This window comes from Ahaetulla prasina, chromosome 7 (genome assembly GCF_028640845.1).
Source record: "Ahaetulla prasina isolate Xishuangbanna chromosome 7, ASM2864084v1, whole genome shotgun sequence".
NCBI classification, from domain to species: Eukaryota; Metazoa; Chordata; class Lepidosauria; order Squamata; family Colubridae; genus Ahaetulla; species Ahaetulla prasina.
In genome coordinates, this window is record NC_080545.1 from 11,503,928 (window position 1) to 11,527,758 (window position 23,831).

The 23,831-nt window shown below is 43.0% G+C and overlaps 1 protein-coding gene across 4 annotated transcripts in view; it reads right to left on the reverse strand.

Moving 5' to 3' along the window:
- The window catches only part of VWF (von Willebrand factor), a 227,162-nt gene that overhangs the window by 157,239 nt on the left and 46,092 nt on the right, over nt 1-23,831 (reverse strand). For all 4 annotated transcript variants that reach the window (XR_009155943.1, XR_009155942.1, XM_058189660.1 and 1 more), the window contains exons 11-13: nt 16,936-17,072; nt 10,742-10,877; nt 5,466-5,566 (exon numbers count right to left, since the gene is read on the reverse strand). Coding sequence is in view for 2 of the 4 variants with exons in the window: in XM_058189660.1 (XP_058045643.1) it covers nt 5,466-5,566; nt 10,742-10,877; nt 16,936-17,072 (374 nt within the window). In the remaining 2 variants the exon portion in view is untranslated. The remainder of the gene's footprint in view (nt 1-5,465; nt 5,567-10,741; nt 10,878-16,935; nt 17,073-23,831) is intronic.

Below are 23,831 nucleotides of genomic sequence, written 5' to 3' on the forward strand. Positions count from 1 at the left end.
CCAGAGTTCCTCAGCCAGCTTTGCTTTGCTTACTATAAGATTTTTGCTTCAATAATGGCAAACAGATTAAAAAGACTATTAAATGAATTTATCCACATGGATCAAAATGGTTTCTTATCTAAGACACAAATTAGAGACAATATGAGGATAATTCTAAATACATTGGAATACACTCAGAAAAAGAAGATGGTGATGATATTTTTAGATGCTCAAAAAGCCTTTGATAATGTGAATTGGCAATTTATGATGGAACAACTGCAAATAATGGATTCTGGGGAGAGATTTATAAATATTATAAAAACAATCTGTGATAGACAATCAGCTAAGATAATGATGAATAGAGAAATGACAGAAAATGTTAATATCATGAAGGGTACAAGACAAGGACGCCATTTATCCCCATTGTTATTCATTTTGACTTTAGAAGTTCTAAATAGAAATATTAGATGAAATGAAGAGATAAAAGGGATGAAATTTTAAAAAGAAGAGTACAAATTGCAAGCTTTTGCCGACGACTTAGTATTCATCTTGGAAGAACCTCAAACAATGGGCCCCAAACTATTAGAACAAATACAGAGTTATGGAAGAGTGTCTGGCTTAAAAATAAACAAAGAAAAAATGAAAATATTGGTGAAAAACATTACAGAAAAACAAAAAAGAGAGATAAAAGGGAAATTAGATATACAAGTTGTGAAAAAAGTAAAATATTTAGGAGTATACTTAATGTCAAGGTGCATAACGATAAAAGAGGATAATTATTATAAATTAAAAGAACAAATTGAGAGAGACTTGGAGAAATGGAAAAACCGTCAATTATCATTTATGGGAAGGATTGCAATAATAAAGATGAATATATTGCCAAGACTATTATTCTTATTTCAGACAGTACCGATAAAAATTGAAAAGACTTATTTTCAACATCCCAATAAGATAAGAAGGAAATTTATATGGCAAGGGAAAAAAGCAAGAATAAGTATAAAGATGTTACAGGATGTGAGGCTGCGTGGAGGATTTGGACTGCTGAACTGGGAACTATATTACCAGGCTGCAGCAATGACTTAGATGAAGGAATGGGTCGAATTAAGAAATACAAGACTATTAACTTTGGAAGGGCATGATTTACAATTGGGATGGCATGCATTCTTATGGTATGGAAGAAGTAAGATACATACGTACTTTCGTAGACATTATATAAGAAACGCATTGCTATTGGTATGGGAGAAGATTAGAGGTAAGTTTTATGTGAAAATACCACTATGGTTATCAACAATGGAAGCTTTAATACACCCAAATACTTTTAATTTTAGAAATATTGTCAGTTACAAGGAGTTATTAACAGAGAAGAGGGAATTGAAAGGGAAACAACAGTTGGAAGAACAGGGGATTGAGTTGGATTGGTATATGTACATGCAAATACAAACAAGATATGAAAAAGATGCTAAATCATATGGTTTTTACTTAGAAAAGACAGAGTTGGATAGGATACTCATGGGAAGAGAGGATAAATTAATTTTTAAAAAAACTATAATTTTCTACTTGGCATTGAGTTAGAGGAAGAACAAATAAAAGAAACAATGATAGATTGGGCAAAGAATTTTGGATATTCAATTGATTTAGACAAATGGCCACAGTTATGGGAAAGGAATGATAAATTAACAATGTCTACAGCATATAAAGAAAATCAATATAAAATGTTTTATAGATGGCATATTCCCGTTGAGAAACTGGCAAAAATGTTTAAAGATAAATCAACTAAATGTTGGAAATGTCACCAGTTACCAGGATATGATATGTGGTGGACATGCCTAGAAGCTAAAAACTATTGGATTAAAATTAAGACATGGTTAAAAGAAATGAAACAACTTATTGATTTAAAATCAGAACTGTTCCTATTGGGTATCCTCCCAGAGAAAATTAGTAAAGAAAATATTACTTGATTATACATGTAATAACAGCGGCAAGGATTGTTTTTGCACAAAATTGGAAAGCAGAGAAAATACCTCTGGAAGGGGGAAGTTATTAAAAAAAATTTAGACTGCAGAAATGAATAGATTAACTTGGATGATTAAAGAAAGAGGGGATTCAGAATATTTTAAGATATGGGATCAATTTTACCATTGGTTAGAAAAAAAGATAGATAAGCAAACTAATAGTTATGTAAGAAAACGGTATAATTAGACTATTGTACTCGTGGAAAAAATTGTAACAGATTAAATGAAGATAGAAGAAACAATGAAAAGATGAAGTCAAGGAGAAGACACCGAGATGGAATAAATGACTGATATATTAAATGTTTGTTTGTGTATAAAATTAAAAAAAATATATTCAAAAAAGTTGTGAATGCTCCATCATTGGAGTTTTTAAAGAAGAGATTGGACAATCATTTGTCTTGAAATGGTATAGGGTTTCCTGCTTGTGCAGGGGTTTAGGCTAGAAGACCTCCAAGGTCTCTTCCAACTCTGTTATTCTGTTTTATAAGTGCATATAATAATATAATATAGCCTAACACCATCTTGCCATTCTTTTACCCCATTCCTCATCCACAATCCCATGTTTTCTACAGCAACTGAAAAGAATGTTTGCAGAGTCAGAATTGCTGTCCGTGTGAAACTCTTAACCACAGCATAAGAAATTCTAAACTCAATGTTCTAATGTGCGTATCATATGCTACTCTCAGCCAAACTTTCTGGAGTTGCCCAAACGTAAGGCAAGATCCGATCGATTTTTTGAGGTTCAGTACGTCGTATAAACGTTTCTGCACCAGCACTTCCATGTTTTTATCAGGGATTCTACTGGTCAATCTTATCCAGATGTAAAAATTAAGCCAATTTGGACATTGTATCAGTCCTTGGCAGGGGTGGGCTTCAAAAATTTTAGCAAGGGGTTCTCTGCCCAGTTGCTGGGTGGGTGTGGCCGTAGTGGGCGTGGCCTTGTCGGCCTCCTGCACCATGGCGGGAGGGGGCATTTTTGCCCTCTCCGGGCTCCGGAGGCTTTCCTTGAGCCTCTGGGAGGGCGAAAACAGCCTCTCCAGGCTCCGGAGGCCCTCTGGAGGCCAGCCTTCATGAACTTCTGGTAGGCCTATTTTTGTCCTCCCCGAGCCTCCGCACGCACCCTGCGCTAACCTGCACCCAAAACGGGCCATGTGGGGACTCCTGAAAGGGGCGGGGTGGGCGGGGCCATCCAAGAGTGGGATTTGGGGGTTGTCCGAACTGCACAGAATCTTAGCTAGAGGTTCTCCCGAATCCCTGCGAACCCTCAGCAGCCCAGACCTGGTCCTTGGTTAGAAAACCAGCAAAAAAAAAAGTCCAGGTATGGTACAAGAAAGCACTTTGGTGGCTTTGCCAAAAAAAACCTACGTAAATGGTTTCATGAACTGACTCAACAGTGAGTCTTCGCCTTTTCAAACACAGGAATAAACCTTTGACATATTCCCAGCTCTTGAGATATTTCTGCATAGGAACTTGTTTTACGCATCCAATTTATGGCCACAGATGAGAAAAAAGGCAGTTTAATCAACATGACCTTATTCCATGCACTCCCACCTTTCAAATAAATTTATTTCCTGTTTCCCTGGGAGCTGAGGATTAACACAAAATTGTTTGGGGTTTTTTTTTGTAGCCAAAGAACTTTTGTCTTCAACAATAAACAAAATAGTACAAAACAAGGATATTTTCTTTTACAGTGAAAGATCTGAATTGTCATCTTATTCATAGATAAAAAAGCCAATTAAATCCCAGGGCTTTATCAACAGAGGGATCATATCAAAGGATCATATCAAGATCACGTAAAGTGTTAGTATTGCTTTAAAATGCCTTGGTAAGACCACCCTTGGACTATTTCATCTGGTTTTGGTCCCCATATTATAGAAAAGATGTAGGGACCCTGAAAAGGGTGCCGTTGTGGTCCGCCAGTCAGACAGCGATGAGGCTGAGGTGAGGCCAGGGCCATCGGGAAATGAGGTGCGGACTCCAGAGCCTCCAGAGACTGATAGTAGTGAGGCAGAGGAACAGGAGGAGCCTGTTCCTAATGCACGCACAAGAAGAGCTGTCCCACAGTGAGTTGGCCTCAGTGAGTTGGCCATGCCAAGTTGGCTGCGATGAGTTGTCATTGACCAGGGGTGCTGAACTTGTGGGCCACGGGCCAGATGCTCTCGTTACCTCTCGCCTGGACTACTGCAATGCTCTCTACATGGGGCTCCCCTTGAAGAGCACCCGGAGACTTCAGCTAGTTCAGAATGCGGCTGCGCGGGTTATTGAGGGAGCGGTTCGGAGCTCCCACATAACACCTATCCTGCGCAGACTGCACTGGCTACCTGTTGTTTTCCGGGTGCGCTTCAAGGTATTGGTTACCACCTTTAAAGCGCTCCATGGCTTAGGACCGGGCTATCTACGGGACTGTCTACTGCCGGCCTCTATCTCCCAGCGTCCGGTGCGTTCCCACAGAGAGGGACTCCTCAGGGTGCCGTCAGCCAAACAGTGTCGACTGGCGGCCCCCAGGGGGAGGGCCTTCTCTGTGGGGGCTCCGACCCTGTGGAACAAACTTCCCCTCGGACTTCGACAATTACCTGACCTTAGGACCTTTCGCCGCGAACTTAAAACTTATTTATTTCGCATGGCTGGACTAGCTTGATTTTTATCTTTGAATTTTAATTGGATTTGATGGGTTTTTAAAGTTTTGTAATTTTATGGGGGAGTGTGTTATTTTAACATTTGGGCAAATTTAAATTAGTTTTTTAAGGGATGTTTTTAACTATTGTGTGTATCTGTATTTTATCTGCCTGTTCACCGCCCTGAGTCCTTCGGGAGAAGGGCGGTATACAAATTAAAATATTCATTCATTCATTCATTCATTCATATTCAGATGCATCACGTACTAGCCACGCCCACCTCCATTTTAGCAAAGGGGGGGGGAAAGTCATGATACATCACATGACGACAATGTGACACCACGAGTTTGACACCCCTGTTATAGAAGAAGGCAGCCAAGAGAGGATTCAATCTCTTTGCTGTCAGCTAAATCTGGGATCTTCCTAGACAGATCTTAAATCAGAGAGATCTGGACATATGTGACAACTACCCCTCCCCTTCTGACTCTCAGCTGACCACAGGGAGAAAAACCAGTGTACCAGCCACCCCCACCCACACACATATTGCCCTTGTGTATTCAGGGTTATCCTGTCAACTAATTGCATCCTCTTTCTAGTCCAAGCAAGTTCCAAGGAAATGACTCAACTGGGACCCAGCCAAAGGTCCCCAAGATGTGCCCTCAAGTCTGAGACAGTCTTTTACAGAGAAATATTTGGGAAATAAACAGCTTTGCAGTATGAATGCAGTGTTTAAATGCCAAGCGTTGGGCAATGGTCAGATTTTCCTACAAGCCACAGCTGTGTGGCTTTCCGCCTTTTTTAAAATATATATATATATATATATGAAACCGTGAGGAGAAAAAGGGAAAGTCCACCATACCTTCATTACAAGGGTCCCCATGCCATTCCAGTCGAGGTGCACATTCTCCTTATAACTGAGGTGAACAGCTGGCAGCACCGTAGGCTGGATGTGGAGAGCATCTGGAAGAAACATCTGTATTTAAGCATCTGTATTCAAGAAAATTCTCGAATACAGCTCATCTGTCTGGAACCCGCACTGCATATCAGACATAAACACAGTCGAGAGAGTCCAGAGATATTTCACAAGAAGAGTCCTCTACTCCTCTGCTTGCAATAAAATACCTTATGCCACCGGACTCCAGATTTTGGGCTTAGACAACTTAGAACTACGCCAACTTCAGTCTGACCTAAGCATAGTACATAAAATTATCTACCACAATGTCCTACCTGTCAATGACTACTTCAGCTTCAACCACAACAATACATGAGCAAATAATAGATACAAATTCAAGGTAAACCACTCGAAACTCGATTGCAGAAAATATGACTTCAGCAACAGAGTGGTCAATGCCTGGAACGCACTACCTGACTCTGTAGTTTCTTCCCCAAACCCCCAAAACTTTAATTTAAGACTGTCTACTGTTGACCGCACCCCATTCCTAAGAGGTCTGTAAGGGGCGTGCATAAGAGCACAAAAGTGCCTACCATCCCTGTCCTAATATTCCTTTTTTACTTACTCTTTTCATGTATCCAAATTATATTTATATTTTTTACCTGTTATCTTATATATGATTGACGAAATAAATAAATAAATAAAATAAACAAGGGAACGGCGTAAGGGATCTCCTTACCAAGCATCAGCAACTCAACAAATTTCCCTTTCAGATAATCATTGCTTGTTCCCTGTCTATGAAAAGGCAGCCAGGATTGATCCATTGGCATGACCTCATGTGATCACTGGAAGCTCATCCTTCCAACAAAAAGGAGGGGAATAGCTGTGATGCCGTTGAAAGCCTCTTGAGAAACCAGCAAGGTTCTACACACTTGTTTAGAGCATAACAGAGGTTTCCCCAGGAGCAGGGGTAAAATGCTCCCAGTTCGGACCGAATTGCCTGATCTGGTAGTAATGGCGGTGGGTGGTTCAGAGAACCAGTAGCAAAAATCCCTGCCGCCCCCCCGCCCCCATGCCCATCTCAGCTGCACGATCATCAGAGGTTGTTGGGTTTTTTTTTTACTTTTAAAAGCATTTTTTCTTCGGCCGAAGAAATGCTTTTAAAAGTAAAAAAAAAAGCCTCTGATGATCGCATGGTTCAGCTGGGATCATCAGAGCCTTTTTAAACCATTTTTTCCGAAGATGCTGTAAAAAAAATGCTTTTAAAAGGCTCCTCTGGCGATCCCAGCTGAGTTGCCTGATCGTCAGAAGCTTTTAAAAGCGTTTTTTTTACAACCTCTTCATCCGAAGAAGTTGTAGAAAAAATGCTTTTAAAAGGCTCCTCTGGCGATCCCAGCTGAGTTGCCTGATCATCAGAGGCTTTTAAAAGAGGTTGTAGAAAAAATGCTTTTAAAAGTTTAAAAAAAAGAGTTGGCCATGCCCACCCAGTCACATTACCTCCCCATCAAGCCACGCCCACAGAACCGGTAGTAACAAATTTTACATTTCACCACTTTGTATAGGGCCTCCTGTTTGAGCAGGGAGATGGACTTCCCAACTCTGTTATTCTATTAAAAAAAAATACCCAATTGCACTACAATTAAGGGTTCTGCTTGGTCCTAACCTTGCAAGTAACTTTGCTCTAATTCAAAGAAAAGTCTGCCCCAGCAAAGCACAGGGTAGTTTGCACATGATCCCTAGCAGCAACCCGTGAGGGTTAAATCAGTTTGAAATTGAAGCAATCTACGGAAAGACACCTCAAGCGCTTAGAGAGAGCCGTGTTACGTCAAAACACACACGCAGTTCTTTTGTAATCCTCCCTTCCCTTCTGGTAAGGAAATGTAGGTGGACCTGTCGACTAAATCCCTTACTCACAACTCCCTTCCAGTTAAATAATAAAGGAACCAGTGAGGGTGCGCTTGTGTGTATTTCTTGTGTGCAAATCTGAATTTCCCCAGAAGCAGCAGCTGGAGAGTAAGGTAAACATTTACGCTGCCCTTCCAGGACAGAATATTACCTAATTTAAATTGCACCTGAAAGGAGAAGAGAAGAGAAGAGAAGAGAAGAGAAGAGAAGAGAAGAGAAGAGAAGAGAAGAGAAGAGAAGAGAAGAGAAGAGAGAATGGAATGGAATGGAATGGAATGGAATGGAATGGAAGGAAGGAAGGAAGGAAGGAAAAGAAGGAAGGAAGGAAGGGAAGGGAGAACGGAACAGAACAGAACAGAACAGAACAGAACAGAACAGAACAGAACAGAACAGAATAGAATAGAATAGAATAGAATAGAATAGAATAGAAAATATGGAATAGGAAGAGAAGAGAGAATGGAATGGAATGGAATGGAATGGAATGGAATGGGAATGGAAGGGAAGGGAAAGGAAGGGAAGGGAAAAGAAGGGAAGGGAAGGGAAGGGAAGGGAGAACGGAACAGAACAGAACAGAACAGAACAGAACAGAACAGAACAGAATAGAATAGAATAGAATAGAATAGAATAGAATAGAAAATATGGAATAGGAAGAGAAGAGAGAATGGAATGGGATGGGATGGGATGGGATGGGATGGGATGGGATGGGATGGAAGGGAAGGGAAGGGAAGGGAAGGGAAAAGAAGAGAAGAGAAGAGAAGAGAAGAGAAGAGAAGAGAAGAGAAGAGAAGAGAAGAGAAGAGAAGAGAAGAGAAGAGAAGAGAAGAGAAGAGAAGAGAAGATATAGAATTGGGCTGGACTGGACTGGACTGGATTAGACTGGACTGGCCTAGACTAGACTAGACTAGACTAGAATAAAATAGAATAGAATAGACTAGACTAGAATAGAATGGGATCTTTTAGGACAGGACTCCCCAACCTTTTGGACCCCAGGGACCGCTACATTCATAATTTTAAATCCGCCTGGGTGGTCATGTGACTGGGTGGGTCTGGCCAACTTGATGTCACTCACGTTGAGGGGCGCCTTGCTGGCCTCTCCTCACCCCTCCCAGCCACTCCTCACCTGCCCACCCGGGGTTCCTTAGGGCCCCAACAGGAAGCAGTCGTTGGAGCTAAGCAGCCACTACGAGAAAGAGTTGGCAAAACAGCTGACTCAGTTCGAATTGGATCTGACCAAGAAGAAGGCTCAGTAGAAGCACCTTGCTGAGGACTAGGAGCATAGGCTTTCCAAGCAGAGGGAAGACCTGTGGTAGTGCAAGGCCAGGTACCGGCGCCAGGAGGCTCAGTGGGCTGAGATGGTCAGCCAGTTCCAGGCCATGATGCAGTCCCACTGGAACAAGGCCATTGGGCTCTTCTCCACCAGCAGCACTTCCCTCCAGCCTTCACCCAAAGCCCTGCACCAGGAGCCTGAAGCAGACCCCAGGTTAGAATTTCTGCCCCCCTCTGACCCACACAAAAAGACCCCAAAGGGGGAGACTCTCTGCAACAACACAAACATCCATTGCACGTATCTGTCCCGGGGGCTGTAGTTTGAGGATCCCTGATTTAAAGCAATGTCAAAAATGCAAATAATTTTTCTGCGGACTGCCAAAATTTTCTCGCGGGCCACCAGTGTTCCATGGACCACCAGTTGGTGACCGCTGTTGTAGGATATATAGTCCAACCCCCTGCTCAAGTAGGAAACCCTATACCATTTCAGACAGTCTCTTCTTGAAAACTTCCAGTGATGAAGCACCCACAACTTCTGAAGGCCAGCGGTTCCATCCATTCAGAGGTGGGATTCACATAATATACCTACCGCTTCACCCAGCACTGAAAATGTGAGCATGCCCGCGCCTGCCTGCTTCACTCGCACATGCCACCTCCACGCATATGCCCAGACTTTCACACATGCGCTTAGGTAACACGCTCACCTTCCAGGCATGCATCCGGCCTCAAAAACATGCCTAAATAGGACAGCATAGATCCGGTAGCAATTTCTACTACCGGTTCGCATGAACTGGCTGAATTCCACCTCTTCATCCATTGTTCCTTGTCTGGCCTCATAATCATAGTTCTTCACAGCAATTAGTGGTGATTGGAATATGATTTTCAAATGCTCAAGGCAAATGACCGGTTTTCTTAAAAGCTGCTTTTTATGGAGGTCCAATTTTCCCTGTGTTTGCTGTCGCCCTGCCTCTCTTGAAACCTAAACCTTTTCCCTAAGTGGAAGATGCTTCCATTTCAGTTTCGGCTGTAGGCTTCCAGTTGTGCCAGAGATCCTGGTGGACATAGATAACGGACAGTGGTGGGATTCAAATAATTTAACAACCGGTTCTCTGCCCTAATGACCAGCTGGGTAGGTGTGGCTCGGTGGTCATGTGACCGTGTGGGTGTGGCCAACTCAACATCACTCACGTTGTAATGCCTTAGCTGTTACAATGTAATAAGGGTTAGCCAGGGAGGCAGTTTTTGTAAACAGCGCAATAAAAATTAGGCTAGAAACACCACCAGAACGTTTCCTTCCTGCCTTCCTTACAGGATTAGCCCTGTAAAGTGGAAAAAAACAAAATAAGATTTCTTCCAACAACCGGTTCTCCTAACTGCTTAGAAAGTTAACAACCGGTTCTCCCGAACAGGTGTGAACTGGCTGAATCCCACCCCTGATAATGTAACAGACTGGCTAGCCCATCCCTGAAAGCAAAATTTAAAGTCTCCAAAGGTGCCAAAAGCCCTGAAGAAGAGGGCTTGAAAATGAGTTCTCAGACCAGGATGTCCAACCATGGTGACTTTAAGACTGGTGGACTTCAGCTCCCAGAATTCCCCAGCCGTTATTTTCCCTCACCTCAATCTCACCTCTTCTGTAAACATGAACCTCCCTATCTTGAAAGTAACGCTTTCCCTATTGTCCACTTTGAATGAATAAATCACTAATGCATCCCAGTACAGGTAGTCCTCAACATATGACCACAACTGAGATGAGAATTTCTGTTGTTAAGTAAGGGGGGCTACTAAATGAGTCGTGCTCAATTTTCTGATCTTATTTGCCATAGTTGTTAAGAGAACCATCAAGGTTCTCAAATGAATTACATGATCCTTAAGCATATCTGGCTTTCCCCATTGACTCTCCTTGTTGGAAGGTCACAATTGGTGATCACGTGTCCCTGGGATATTGAAACTGGGAGTTGAAGTCCACAAGTCCTAAAAGGGCCATCGTTCCCCACCCCTGCTGTAAGCAGACTTGAGCTGGAGGTCTTCCTCCTGGAAACCCTGAAGATGACATTAACATGAAGACGACGTACTTTGTATGAAGGGAATCTGAACATCCTGCCCATTCACAGACACACCACCGCCATGTTTCAATTTAATAGTGAGGTTCTCATCCTGGAGCTGCACGGAGACTGAGCGGGTACACACCGCATCATGGTCATTGGCACACTAGGGAGACATCAAAAAGGACATTTCAGCTTAGTTATGACTTCATTTGATCAGTGGCAAAGGTAGAGTAGAGTAGAGTAGGAATGGAATGGAATGGAATGAGAATAGAGTAGAGGTAGTGGCAAGGTAGAGTAGAGTAGAGTAGAGTAGAGTAGAGTATATAGAGTAGAGTAGGAATGGAATGGGAGCAGAGCAGAGCAGAGTAGAGTAGAGTAGGAATGGAATGGAATGGAATGGGAGTAGAGTGGAGTAGAGTAGAGTAGAGTAGAGTAGAGTAGAGTAGAGTAGAGTAGAGTAGAGTAGAGTAGAGTAGAGTAGGAATGGAACGGAATGGGAGTACAGCAAAGCAGAGCAGAGTAGAGCAGAGCAGAGTAGAGTAGAGTAGAGTAGAGTAGAGTAGAGTAGTTCTTTATTGGCCAAGTGCGATTGGACACACAAGGAAATTGTCTCCAGTGCCTAAGCTCTCAGTGTACATATAAACAACAAAGTGATAGGTCATAGATCATAAACTGTAGTTATAATCATAAGATACAATAGGAGGAGAAGATAGTGGGAAAGATAAGAAGATGAAGAAAGATGAGAAATGAGAAGTTGAGAAAGGTGGGGAGGATAATAGCAATACAGTCCTACTATGTGGGTAAATACCTTTAGGCCTAAGACAAGGCTGTGGGAATTAGGTGTTCCCTTGAACATCCTTGACTTGGCCATTTGTCATGTAAATATTCATATTGATTGTGTATAAAGAGCCACTTCGCACTAGAGGCAGTGGGCAGATTTCAGCCATTGATGTGAAATAGCCATAACACCCATTCTCTTTCCTGAGAGAATAGTGGTTCTGTGATTTTATCCATCCCACAAACCAATTATAACTCCTGGGATGTGGGAAGGGAAATCCAAACAGATCCACGCACCCCACCAAAATAAAATGATGACCCTCACGGGCAATCCTACTCTGTGCTTCTAACCTTTGGGATACACACAACATTGGCTTTTTGATAGCAACCTTCCTCAAGAAATATCATGTTGACTACTCCTTTATTTAACCTAGATGGCTGCTTGCTGTTTCATACTTTCATGTTGTTCTTGGTTTCTATTTTATAGTTTAGAATTCTGAATATCCTGGTCTGCCTGCCTGTCTGCCTGCCCTTCCCTCCCTCCCTCCTTCTTTCCCTCCCTCCCTTCTTCCCTCCCTCCCTCCTTCCATCTGTCTCTCTGTCTCTCTCTCTCTCATCTATCTTAAAACCTGTATCACTATGAAGATTAGTATGATGGAATGCGGGAGGAAGTGGAGCCTCAGGAGAGAGGGGCTGCATTCCAGAGGAGGAAGAGGCAACTCAACCCAGATATCTTGTGTGAGAGAAACAGGGTGAAGACAGCTCCTTCTGTATTAGTTCAGAGAGATGATAGATGCAGATAGTAGACCAAATAAATAAACAGATAACAGGCAGGCTTGTTTTCAAAACCAGAAACATGTACGCATATGGTTCAAATAGGTTGGGCTTTCCCCCCCATTTTTTAAAGATCTGTCTCAGTTGATGCCTCCTTCTAGATCGGGGGTCTCCAACCTTGGTCCTTTTAAGACTTGTGGACTTCAACTCCCAGAGTCCCTCAGTCAGCAAAGCTGGCTGAAGAACTCTGGGAGTTGAAATCCACAAGTCTTAAAGGGACCAAGGTTGGAGACCCCTGTTCTAGATGGTTTTAGTTTCTACACCCTAAAATGCTTAGGAACTGCCTACCTCAGGGGTCTGCAAACTTGGCTCCTTTAAGACTTGTGGACTTCAACTCCCAGAGTTCCTCAGCCAGCAAGGCAAAGCAAAGCAAAGCTGGCTGAGGAACTCTGGGAGTTGAAGTCCACAAGGCTTAAAGGAGCCAAGTTTGCAGACCCCTGGCCTACCTCAATATTAATTTGTCCCAAGCATTAAGCCATGGGTGTCAACCTCGCCACGTTACATTGCCCTCACATCATGAAGCAATGGGTGGAAACTAATCAAGGAGAGAAGCAACCTAGAACTAAGGAGAAATTTCCTGACAGTTAGAACAATTAATCAGTGGAACGACTTGCCTGCAGAAGTTGTGAATGCTCCAACACTGGAAATTTTTAAGAAAATATTGGATAACCATTTGTCTGAAATGATGTAGGGTTTCCTGACTGGGCAGGGGGTTGGACTAGAAGACCTCCAAGGTCCCTTCTAACTCTGTTACTATGTTATGTTATGATGTGTTTTTTTCCCCTTTGTTGACCTGGGGTGGGCGTGGCCTGTGCATGTTGCATCCGGTCCACAAGCTGCCAGTTGACACCCCTGCATTAAGCCATGCAAAGGAAGCCTTGTTAAAACATGCTTTGTTTTGTTTAGATTTTAAAAAAATGCTTTTAAAAGTAAAACAAAAAAAGGCTCTGACGATCGCGCAGCTCAGCTGTGATTGTCAAAGCCTTTTTTTTTACCTTTTAAAAGCATTTTTTTTAAAGAAGCGGGAAGCGGGCGACCGGGCGATTGAATGGGCCTGGGGGGGGCAGGGATTTTTGGTACCAGTTCTCCTAACCACCCGCCGCCAGTCCGAACCGGGATCATTTCACCCCTGGGGTAAAGCCAGCTCTTTCCTGATCCATCCACACCGCGTATTGTAGATGCAGATAGAGGCTTCAGTCTGGCAAGATTCTGTCTATAGGTATTAACTCATCTTGGAAGAAACACCATCTGTCATTCCTGGTTTTGGGCCTGAGAGAATTACTGTCTGCCTCATATGCCCCCATCTGCTCCATTCTTGTAGCAAAAACTCAAGACCTAACTTCAGTCTGGCCTTCTCCATATTACAGAATAACAGAGTTGGAAGGGACCTTAGAGGTCTTCTAGTCCAAACCCTAGCTCAGGCAGGAGACCCTATACCAGTGATAGTTAACCTTTTTGCCATCGCACACCAAAAGTGGGGGTCACATGGGGGCTCGCACACACGCATGCCCATACCCATAATTTAATGCACCCCACCCCCTAGGCTCCCCTCACTTTTGGCATGCGATGGCACGGTGGGCCTGGTAGGCCTGTTTTTCACCCTCCCCAGGCTCCAGAGGCTTTCTTGGAGCCTGGGGAAGGCGAAAACGGCCTTCCACACACCCCGGAGGCCCTCTGGAGGCCGGAAACGGCCCATTTCCCAACTTCTGGTAGGACTGGAAGGCCCATTTTCACCTTTCCCAAGCTCCAGATCCTTTCTAGGGGCCTGGGGAGGGAGAAAACAGCCTTTCCCACCCACCCCAGAGGCTAGAAACAACCCGTTTCCCGACTTCCGGTGGGTCCAGAAGGTCTGAAAATTAGCTGGTGGTGTTGACCTAGGGCAATGCTTGCGTGCCCACAGATATGGCTCCACGTGCCACCTGTGGCACACGTGCCATAGGTTCGCCATCAGGGCCCTATGCCATTTCAGACACGTGGTGATTCTCTATCAGTGCGATCTCTGTTTCTAATGTAGTAATTAGTCGACCTGAATTTCAATTTATCCTCTTATTTTGAATTTCAAGTTTTGCTGGGACCCTTGACCACGTGGGCACCGTGAGGGGGAAGGAATGTGGAAAGATGGAGCATAAATTGATTGAATGCTTTGATGTAACACATGTTTGGATGACATCGTTCATTTGCAGATGTGAACACGGCAGCATTCCCAACGGGATGTTTTCCAGATGTTTATATCTGTTGTCATACTGGATGATTAGTGCTCTTAGCTGCCGTCTGAACTGTAAGACATCCAGGAGCTACTAGATTGGTAAAGATACAACGCCCCTTGCGACTAAGCTCGTTTTTCAAAAGTTGTGACGCTTATTAACAACCTACTGCACTTCTCCCGCTCATAACTTTGTTTCACGGTAGAGCAGAAGAGCTGGGCAGCTGCTAAGTGAATCTAATCTTAATTAATCGGTGGAACAGCTTGTCTCCAGAAATTGTGGGTGTTCCAACACTGGAGGTTTTAAAGAAGAGATTGAACAACCCTTTGTCTGAAGTGTGGTGTAGGGTTTCCTGCGTGAGTAGGGGGTGGACTAGAAGACCTCCAAGGCCCCTTTCAACTCAGTTATTCTGTTCATCTCAATGCTATCATGCTTGCTGAGCAACCTTCAGTTTATAATGTATTTCCTTAAGCAGTTCATAGCCAGAGATTCACCAACTTCTGCTTTCCTGTTTGAAATCTATCGTTGTGAGCCGTAAAAAAAAAAACACGCTGCGTTTTCTGGGACTTCCGTCGCTGCTTTCTCACGTTCCCTGATTCTATAAACAATATCTTCTGTTCCCAGAAGTTCTCAATCCGTTTCTGAAAGAGGATGGTGTTTCCCTTTCAGCGGGCCTCTTGCCAAAGGAGCAGCGGAAGAATTGGTGGTTGCGGGCTCTCCTTCCTTCCTGATTCTGTACATCGGCATGCATGCAAAACCGTTTTATGCTGACACCACTCCTACCACACGATAGATTTTGACACATTGTCAGGACTTCTGCTTGGTGACTTGCTGGCATCCTGCCATCAAAGGGGAGGATGAGGGGGATAAACAAATGGGCAGTCAACCTGCATTTGTACACGATGGGAAATTGGGGAGGGAAGGAATGACAATTTGACAAAGAGCAAGTACACTCAGAACCGGTTTGTCCCAGCACCTGAGCCCATGCACCCTGAGAAAGAATGTGAACGACACATCTCAGTGTTCTCCAAACACTTAGATGGACTCTTATTAGCTGAAGACGGAGTGGTCACAGAGGGAGGGCTGACATGTGGGGAAACTTTCTGTATCTTTTGAGCATGGGAAATTTAGTTCTTGCCTGACTCTACTGCAACCAACATCTTTCAGTAAAGGAACCTATCCCTTCAACCAAGTGGAGTCGAGGGTCTTTCTTTCCTAAGAGATCAGACTGGGACAGGTCTGACATACATATTCCCATGTTTACCATCCCACGTTTACTACCAAATGAAAGCCAGACTTAACCTTTGCATGGGACTAGGGCACAAATGAAATGCTGTTTTGATTTAAATAAAGCATACATATATAGCTGTCGGTTTTGGAAGTCAATTTTCTTTTTGCTTCTTAACTGCCACATATTTTAGCTGGGGAAGTTGGGAGGGGGTTGTTGTTGGAGTGGTAGAAAGTTAGTCATAACAACATTCTGTATTCAAGGACATCCTGCGTCTGATGGAGTTTGCCTGAAGATTGTATCCAATTGAGTGTGAAGAGTTGACTGGACAATGTGATGAACTTGTGGGTGTGGGGCAGGACTGTGAACTGTCAACTGGGTGTGGAAAACCTGGAAGCTTTCAGATTTGGGTTTTCCCAGCTGTGCCAACATGACATCTCTAATCAATTGGAACTTTGAGGAACTTCAAGCCTCAGAGCTTTATTTCATTGGGAGTGTTCCTTGGACCCTGACATTAGCTTCCTTAGACACTCTTAAAATGGGGATCTTCAAATACTTAATAGTTTTCCTCCTTGCCTTAAACCTTACAGTGAGCTGTAACTTTGGGAAGGTTTAAGGGTGGGGAACAGGGGTGAAATCTACTTACCTTCCTTAGTGGCTCAGAAGTGCACACGCCCCGCCCGTGCTTTGCTCACATGCACACTTAAACATGCATCACATGCTCATGCAGACCTTCTGCACATGTGCAAAACCTTCTGTGCATGCGCAGAAGGTAAAAAACACATTACTTCCTGGTTAAAACCAGGAAGTAATGATATCCAGGCAGCATGTGTCGCCGGTGGCTCGGCAATCGCTACCAGATCGCAGAACCAATGGTCACGATCGCTGTCGGATCACGAGATCCAGTCAGAACCGGGAGCATTTCACCCCTGGTGGGGAAGGTATGGTTGTGTACCTCTGAACTAACTTTTGTTGGGCAAGAGGATGGAGACCTATCCTATGGGGTCCTTGGTGCTCTCTGAGGTTGGTTGTGTTCTTGCAGGCATTTCATTACCAAGCTAGGTAACATCATCAGTGCCAGCCCTGAGCTACAAATAGTCTCTTCTATCAGAGACCTATTACCTGGTACCCACATTTGTTTCCACCACCATTTTCTCTTTCAGCAAAGACTTTCTTACTTGGACTGTCTCGATGAAGACAGAGAAGGAGTTCCCCTCACAATCTCCAGCAAACAAGTAATGGCAGACTCCGCTGAAGGTGAAGTGCTTGTTGTCAAAGCTTTTGAAATGGGATTGGCCGGTGACGGAGCACTCTCCTGTGGGGAAAAAAAAATACAAAGGCTTACTTGCAAATGAACTGCAGATCACAATTTTCCATTTGACTAAATTCTCTGCTTTGACTGAAATAATAATAATAATAATAATAATAATAATAATAATAATAATAATAATAATAATAATAATAATAATAATAAGAATAAGAAGAAGAAGAAGAAGAAGAAGAAGAAGAAGAAGAAGAAGAAGAAGAAGAAGAAGAAGAAGAAGAAGAAGAAGAAGAAGAAGAAGAAGAAGAAGAAGAAGAAGAAGAAGAACTGGTGGGATCATAAGCCTGAAAAAGTGATTGAAAATGAGCATGCAAAACTACTGTGGGATTTCCGAATACAGACTGATAAAGTTTTGGAACACAATAGCCCGGATATCATGATTGTGGAAAAGAAAAAAGTGTGGATTGTCGACATTGCTATATACCTGGTGACAGCAGAATCGATGAGAAACAACTTGGAAAAAGTCATCAGATATCAAGATTTGAGAATCGAATTGCAGAGACTCTGGCATAAACCAGTGCAGGTGGTTCCAGTGGTACTTGGCACACTGGGAGCTGTGCCTAAAGACCTAGGCAAGCTCTTAAAAGCAATTGGCGCTGACAAGATCACCATTGGTCAGCTGCAGAAGGCCACCTTACTGGGATCTGCTCGCATAATTCGCCGATACATCCCGCAGTCCTAAACGCTTGGGAAGTGTTCGACTAGTGATCTGTGATACGAAATCCAGCATAGTTATCTCGTTTGCTGTGTATACTGTCATTTTGTGTAAATAAAATAATAATAATAATGCGTCTTATACTCTGGTGAGTCTTATACTATTAAAAATATGGTATTTGTCTGAAATAATCGAAGGCAGTGATGGCAAACCTGTGGCATGCATTCCAGAAGTGGCACACAGAGCCATCGCTCCGGGCACATCAGCCATCACCCGTTGCTTTTTTGTGTTCCGGTGCACACATGCACATTGGCCAGCTGGTCTTCAAGCATACAGGAGCACCGGAAACCGGAAGACCATCTCCCCGGTACGCATGTGCACACCAGGAAGCTGAGCTTCCAGTTTCCTGCACGCATGTGCACACCAGGAAGCTGAGCTTCCAGTTTCCTGCACGCACATGGGTGCCAGCCAACTGCGTGCTGTGCACAGACATGGAAACTGGAGGACTAGATGACCGGTGCAAATATGCATGTTGGAAACTGGAAGCTCAGCTTCTTGGTGTGCACTTGTGCACCGGGGAACTGCACTTCTGGTTTTCGGCATTCCTGCATGTGCACGCTGGGAAGCTGCTCTTCCGGTTTCCAATGCTCCCCACCCCCCCGCGCACTCTCCTGTTTCGGCACTCGGTATCGAAGAGGTTCGCCAACATTGGCCTATGGTCTCCCAAAGGTGCTTTTTTTTTCAAAAGGCAACTGGACTTCGTTGTTTTTCTTTGAAGACATAACATAACTTAACAACAGAGTTGGAAGGGACCTTGGAGGTCTTCTAGTCCAACCCCCTGCCCAGTCAGGAAACCCTACATCATTTCAGACAAATGGTTATCCAACATTTTCTTAAAAACTTCCAGTATTGGAACATTCACAACTTCTGGAGGAAAGTTGTTCAACTGATTAATTGTTCTAACTGTTTCTCCTTAGTTCTAAGTTGCTTCTCTCCTTGATTAGTTTCCACCCGTTGCTTCTTGTCCTGCCCTCAGGTGCTTTGGAGAATAGCTTGACTCCCTCTTCTTTGTGGCAGCCCCTGAGATATTAGAACACTGCTATCATGTCTCCCCTAGTCCTTCTTTTTATTAAACTAGACATACCCAGTTCCTGCAACCATTCTTCATATGTTTTAGTCTCCAGTCCCCTAATCTTTAAGACCCTTTTCTTCTCATCCAAAAATCTTCAAAGGACAAACAAGAAAATCCAGTTGCCTCTTGAAAAAAGCACCTTTGGGACAACCATGACCTGGATGACTGAGAATTTCCCTAGACATAAGTCTAGGGCAGTGGTGAAATGTAAAATTTGTTACTATGAGCATGGCTTGGTGGGGCGGTAATATGACTGGGCAGGTGTGGCCAACTTTTTTTTTTAACTTTTAAAAGCATTTTTTCTCCAACCTCTTCAGTTGAAGAGGTTGTAAAAAAATGCTTTTAAAGGGCTCCTCTGGCGATCCCAGCTGATTTGCCTTTGTTTTCTTTTAAAAACATTTTTTCCCCCTGCCTTTAAAAGAAAAAAAAGCCTCTGACAATCATGCAACTCAGCTGGGATCGTCAGAGAAGCCTTTTAAAAGCATTTTTTTTACAACCTCCTCAGCCAAAGGGGTTGTAGAAAAAATGCTTTTAAAAGCCTCTGACGATCCCAGCTGAACTGTGTGATCATCAGAGGCTTTTTTTTTTAAATTTTAAAAGCATTTTTTTGGCCGAAGAAAAAACGCTTGTAAAAGGTAAAAAAAACAAAACCCTCTGATGATTGCGCTGCTCAGCTGGACATGTGGGGGGGTGGGCAGGGATTTTTGCTACCGGTTCTCCGAACCACCCACCACCATTGCTACCGAATCAGGTGATCTGGTCCGAACCGGGAGTATTTCTTTGGGACAACCATGCCTTTGGGACAACCATGACCTGGATGACTGAGAATCTCCAAAGAGATAAGTCTAGGGTCTCCTGCTTGAGTAGAGGGCTGGACTAAAAGACCTCTATATTTTCCCTTATTAAAGCCCACCTCCCTCCGGGCATATTCGGATGGATAAATAAACTGAAAGAATTTTCAGAGAACTCCAGTTAATCCTTACAAAGGGATCATAAATGACCCTTAGCGATCAGCTTTTCTTTCACCTTTACTTCAGTTCTGTAGAGCTCTTGGCTGCCTTCCACGAAGGTTTGAATTATTTTCAAACCTTGAAAACCAAAATATTGGTTTTTAATTAGTGTACTTTCTTTGTTCGGTCTGACCCTTCCCACTTCAAGGTTTCTTAGCTGCTATTGAGAAATGTGTTTGAGTAAGGAGGTTAAGCAATCCCCCCTTCCAAGCTAATGTTGCTTTTACTCCACATTCGGACTGTTCGTTCCCGTCATTATTTGGATTGCTTTCATTGTTGTAACTTTGTGGGCTGCCCAGAATCATGAGATAGGTAGTCGTATAAATTGAACAAATAAATAAATATCGCCTTTGCTTCCTTTTTTTTTTTAAGCTTAAAAGTTCCTCAAATTCTCACCTCTGTCTGTTTCTAAACAATGCCACCGTCGGTGCGTGACAGCATAAAGTGATCATACACCAAAGCAGTGATGGTATTCAGCAAGTCTGGACCAGTTTGGTCGAACTGGTAGCAGTAACTGCAGGTGGACCCACCCACCTGTCCCAGCATAATACCGTCCTATTTAGCCACGTTTTCGAGGCTGGGCGCATGCGCGAAAGCCACACATGCAAAGCGAGCATGCGTGCGTGCAGTGAACCGGTGGTAAGAATATGTGCAGCCCACCTCTGCACCAAAGCCTCTAATTCCCAAATTAAATCATCTACATTCTTTGTTTTTCAATACTCACATAGGAAAGTTCCTCCCGATCAAGGTTTCCCAGCCTTGGGAATTTCGAAAAATGTGGACTTCAACTCTCAGAATTCCAGCCTAAAGCATTGATGAGAATTCTGGGAGTTGAAGTCCATACACCTGGAAAGAGAGAAAGAGTGAGAGAACGAGGAAGAAAGAAAGAAAAAAAGGGAGGGAGGGAGGAAGGAAGGAAGGAAGGAAGGAAGGAAGGAAGGAAGGAAGGAAGGAAGGAAGGAAGGAAGAAAGAAAGAAAGAAAGAAAGAAAGAAAGAAAGAAAGAAAGAAAGAATGGATCAATGAATAACAGTTAGAAGAGACCTTGGAGGTCTTCTAATCCAACCCGCTATACTATTCCAGACAAGTAGCTGTCCAGTCTCTTCTTAAAAAGAAAGAAGGGAGGGAGGAGAGAGAGAGAAAGAAAGAAAGAAGGAAGGAAAGAAGAAAGGAAAGAAAGAAAGAAAGAAAGAAAGAAAGAAAGAAAGAAAGAAAGAAAGAAAGAATCAAGGAATAACAATTAGAAGAGACCTTGGAGGGCTTCTAATCCAACCCCCTATACTATTCCAGACAAGTGGCTGTCCAGTTTCCTCTTAAAAAGAAAGAAGGGAGAGAGGGAGGGAGGGAGAAAGAGAGAGAGAGAGAGAGAGAGGAAGAAGAAAGGAAAGAAAGAAAGGAAAGAAAGAAAGAAAGAAAGAAAGAAAGAAAGAAAGAAAGAAAGAAAGAAAGAGAGAGAGAGAGACAGAAAGAAAAACAGTTAGAAGAGACCTTGGAGGTCTTCTAATCCAACCCGCTATACTATTCCAGACAAGTAGCTGTCCAGTCTCTTCTTAAAAAGAAAGAAGGGAGGGAGGAGGGAGGAGAAAGAGAAAGAGAGAGAGAGAAAGGAAAGAAGAAAGGAAAGAAAGAAAGGAAAGAAAGGAAAGAAAGAAAGAAAGAAAGAAAGAAAGAAAGAGAGAGAGACAGAAAGAAAAACAGTTAGAAGAGACCTTGGAGGTCTTCTAATCCAACCCCCTATACTATTCCAGACAACTGGCTGTCCAGTCTCTTCTTAAAAAGAAAGAAGGGAGGAGGAGGGAGGAGAAAGAGAGAGAAAGAGAGAGAGAAAGGAAAGAAGAAAGGAAAGAAAGAAAGGAAAGAAAGAAAGAAAGAAAGAAAGAAAGAGAGAGAGACAGAAAGAAAAACAGTTAGAAGAGACCTTGGAGGTCTTCTAATCCAACCCGCTATACTATTCCAGACAAGTAGCTGTCCAGTCTCTTCTTAAAAAGAAAGAAGGGAGGGAGGGAGGGAGGGAGAAAGAGAGAGAAAGAGAGAGAGAGAAAGGAAAGAAGAAAGGAAAGAAAGAAAGAAAGAAAGAAAGAAAGAAAGAAAGAGAGAGAGACAGAAAGAAAAACAGTTAGAAGAGACCTTGGAGGTCTTCTAATCCAACCCGCTGTACTATTCCAGACAAGTAGCTGTCCAGTCTCTTCTTAAAAAGAAAGAAGGGAGGGAGGGAGGGAGGGAGAAAGAGAGAGAAAGAGAGAGAGAAAGGAAAGAAGAAAGGAAAGAAAGAAAGGAAAGAAAGGAAAGAAAGAAAGAAAGAAAGAAAGAAAGAAAGAAAGAAAGAAAGAAAGAGAGAAAGAAAGAAAAAGAAAGAAAACAGTTAGAAGAGACCTTGGAGGTCTTCTAATCCAACCGCTGTACTATTCCAGACAAGTAGCTGTCCAGTCTCTTCTTAAAAAGAAAGAAGGGAGGGAGGGAGGGAGGGAGAAAGAGAGAGAAAGAGAGAGAGACAGAGAGAGAGAGAGAGGAAGGAAGGAAGGAAGGAAGGAAGGAAGGAAGGAAGGAAGGAAGGAAAGAAAGAAAGAAAGAAAGAAAGAAAGAAAGAAAGAAAGAAAGAAAGAAAGAAAGAAAGAAAGAATGAATAACAGTTAGAAAAGACCTCGAAGGTCTTCTAATCCAACCCCCTATACTATTCCAGACAAGTGGCTGTCCAGTCTTTTCTTAAAAAGAAAGAAGGGAGGGAGGGAGGGAGGGAGAAAGAGAGAGAAAGAGAGAGAGAGAAAGGAAAGAAAGGAAAGAAAGAAAGGAAAGAAAGGAAAGAAAGAAAGAAAGAAAGAAAGAAAGAAAGAGAGAGAGACAGAAAGAAAAACAGTTAGAAGAGACCTTGGAGGTCTTCTAATCCAACCCGCTATACTATTCCAGACAAGTAGCTGTCCAGTCTCTTCTTAAAAAGAAAGAAGGGAGGGAGGGAGGGAGGGAGAAAGAGAGAGAAAGAGAGAGAGAGAAAGGAAAGAAGAAAGGAAAGAAAGAAAGGAAAGAAAGGAAAGAAAGAAAGAAAGAAAGAAAGAGAGAGAGAGAGACAGAAAGAAAAACAGTTAGAAGAGACCTTGGAGGTCTTCTAATCCAACCCGCTATACTATTCCAGACAAGTAGCTGTCCAGTCTCTTCTTAAAAAGAAAGAAGGGAGGGAGGGAGGGAGGGAGAAAGAGAGAGAAAGAGAGAGAGAGAAAGGAAAGAAGAAAGGAAAGAAAGAAAGGAAAGAAAGGAAAGAAAGAAAGAAAGAAAGAAAGAAAGAAAGAAAGAAAGAAAGAAAGAAAGAAAGAAAGAATGAATGAATAACAGTTAGAAAAGACCTTGAAGGTCTTCTAATCCAACCCCCTATACTATTCCAGACAAGTGGCTGTCCAGTCTTTTCTTAAAAAGAAAGAAGGGAGGGAGGGAGGGAGAAAGAGAGAGAGAGAGAAAGGAAGGAAGGAAGGAAAGAAGGAAGGAAGGGAGAGAGAGAGAGAGAGAAAGAAAGAAAGAAAGAAAGAAAGAAAGAAAGAAAGAAAGAAAGAAAGAAAGAAAGAAAGAAAGAAAGAAAAAGACACTACTGCAGTTCACATGAGTTTCTGATGATTGAGATCCAACAAGTTTGCTCCATGAATAAAATCACAAAAAAGCTGTCCGCAAAACACCCTGGTGATGCTAAACTGTATCTCTTGAAGAGTGTTAACGGAACAGCAGAACAACAGGGTTGGAAGGGAGCTTTGAGGTCTTCTAGCCCAACCCCCTTGCTCAAGCAGGAGACCCGATACCTTTTCAGACAACCAGCTGTCCTGTCCCTTCTTTAAAATCTTCAGTGATGGAAAACCTACAACTTCCGAAAGCAAGCCATTCCACTGGTTAATTAAGATTAGGTTCATTTTATAGCTCTAACCGTCTGTGGTTCCTTGAAAAAGGAGTGCCTGGGCATCAGACGCAATGCTCCTA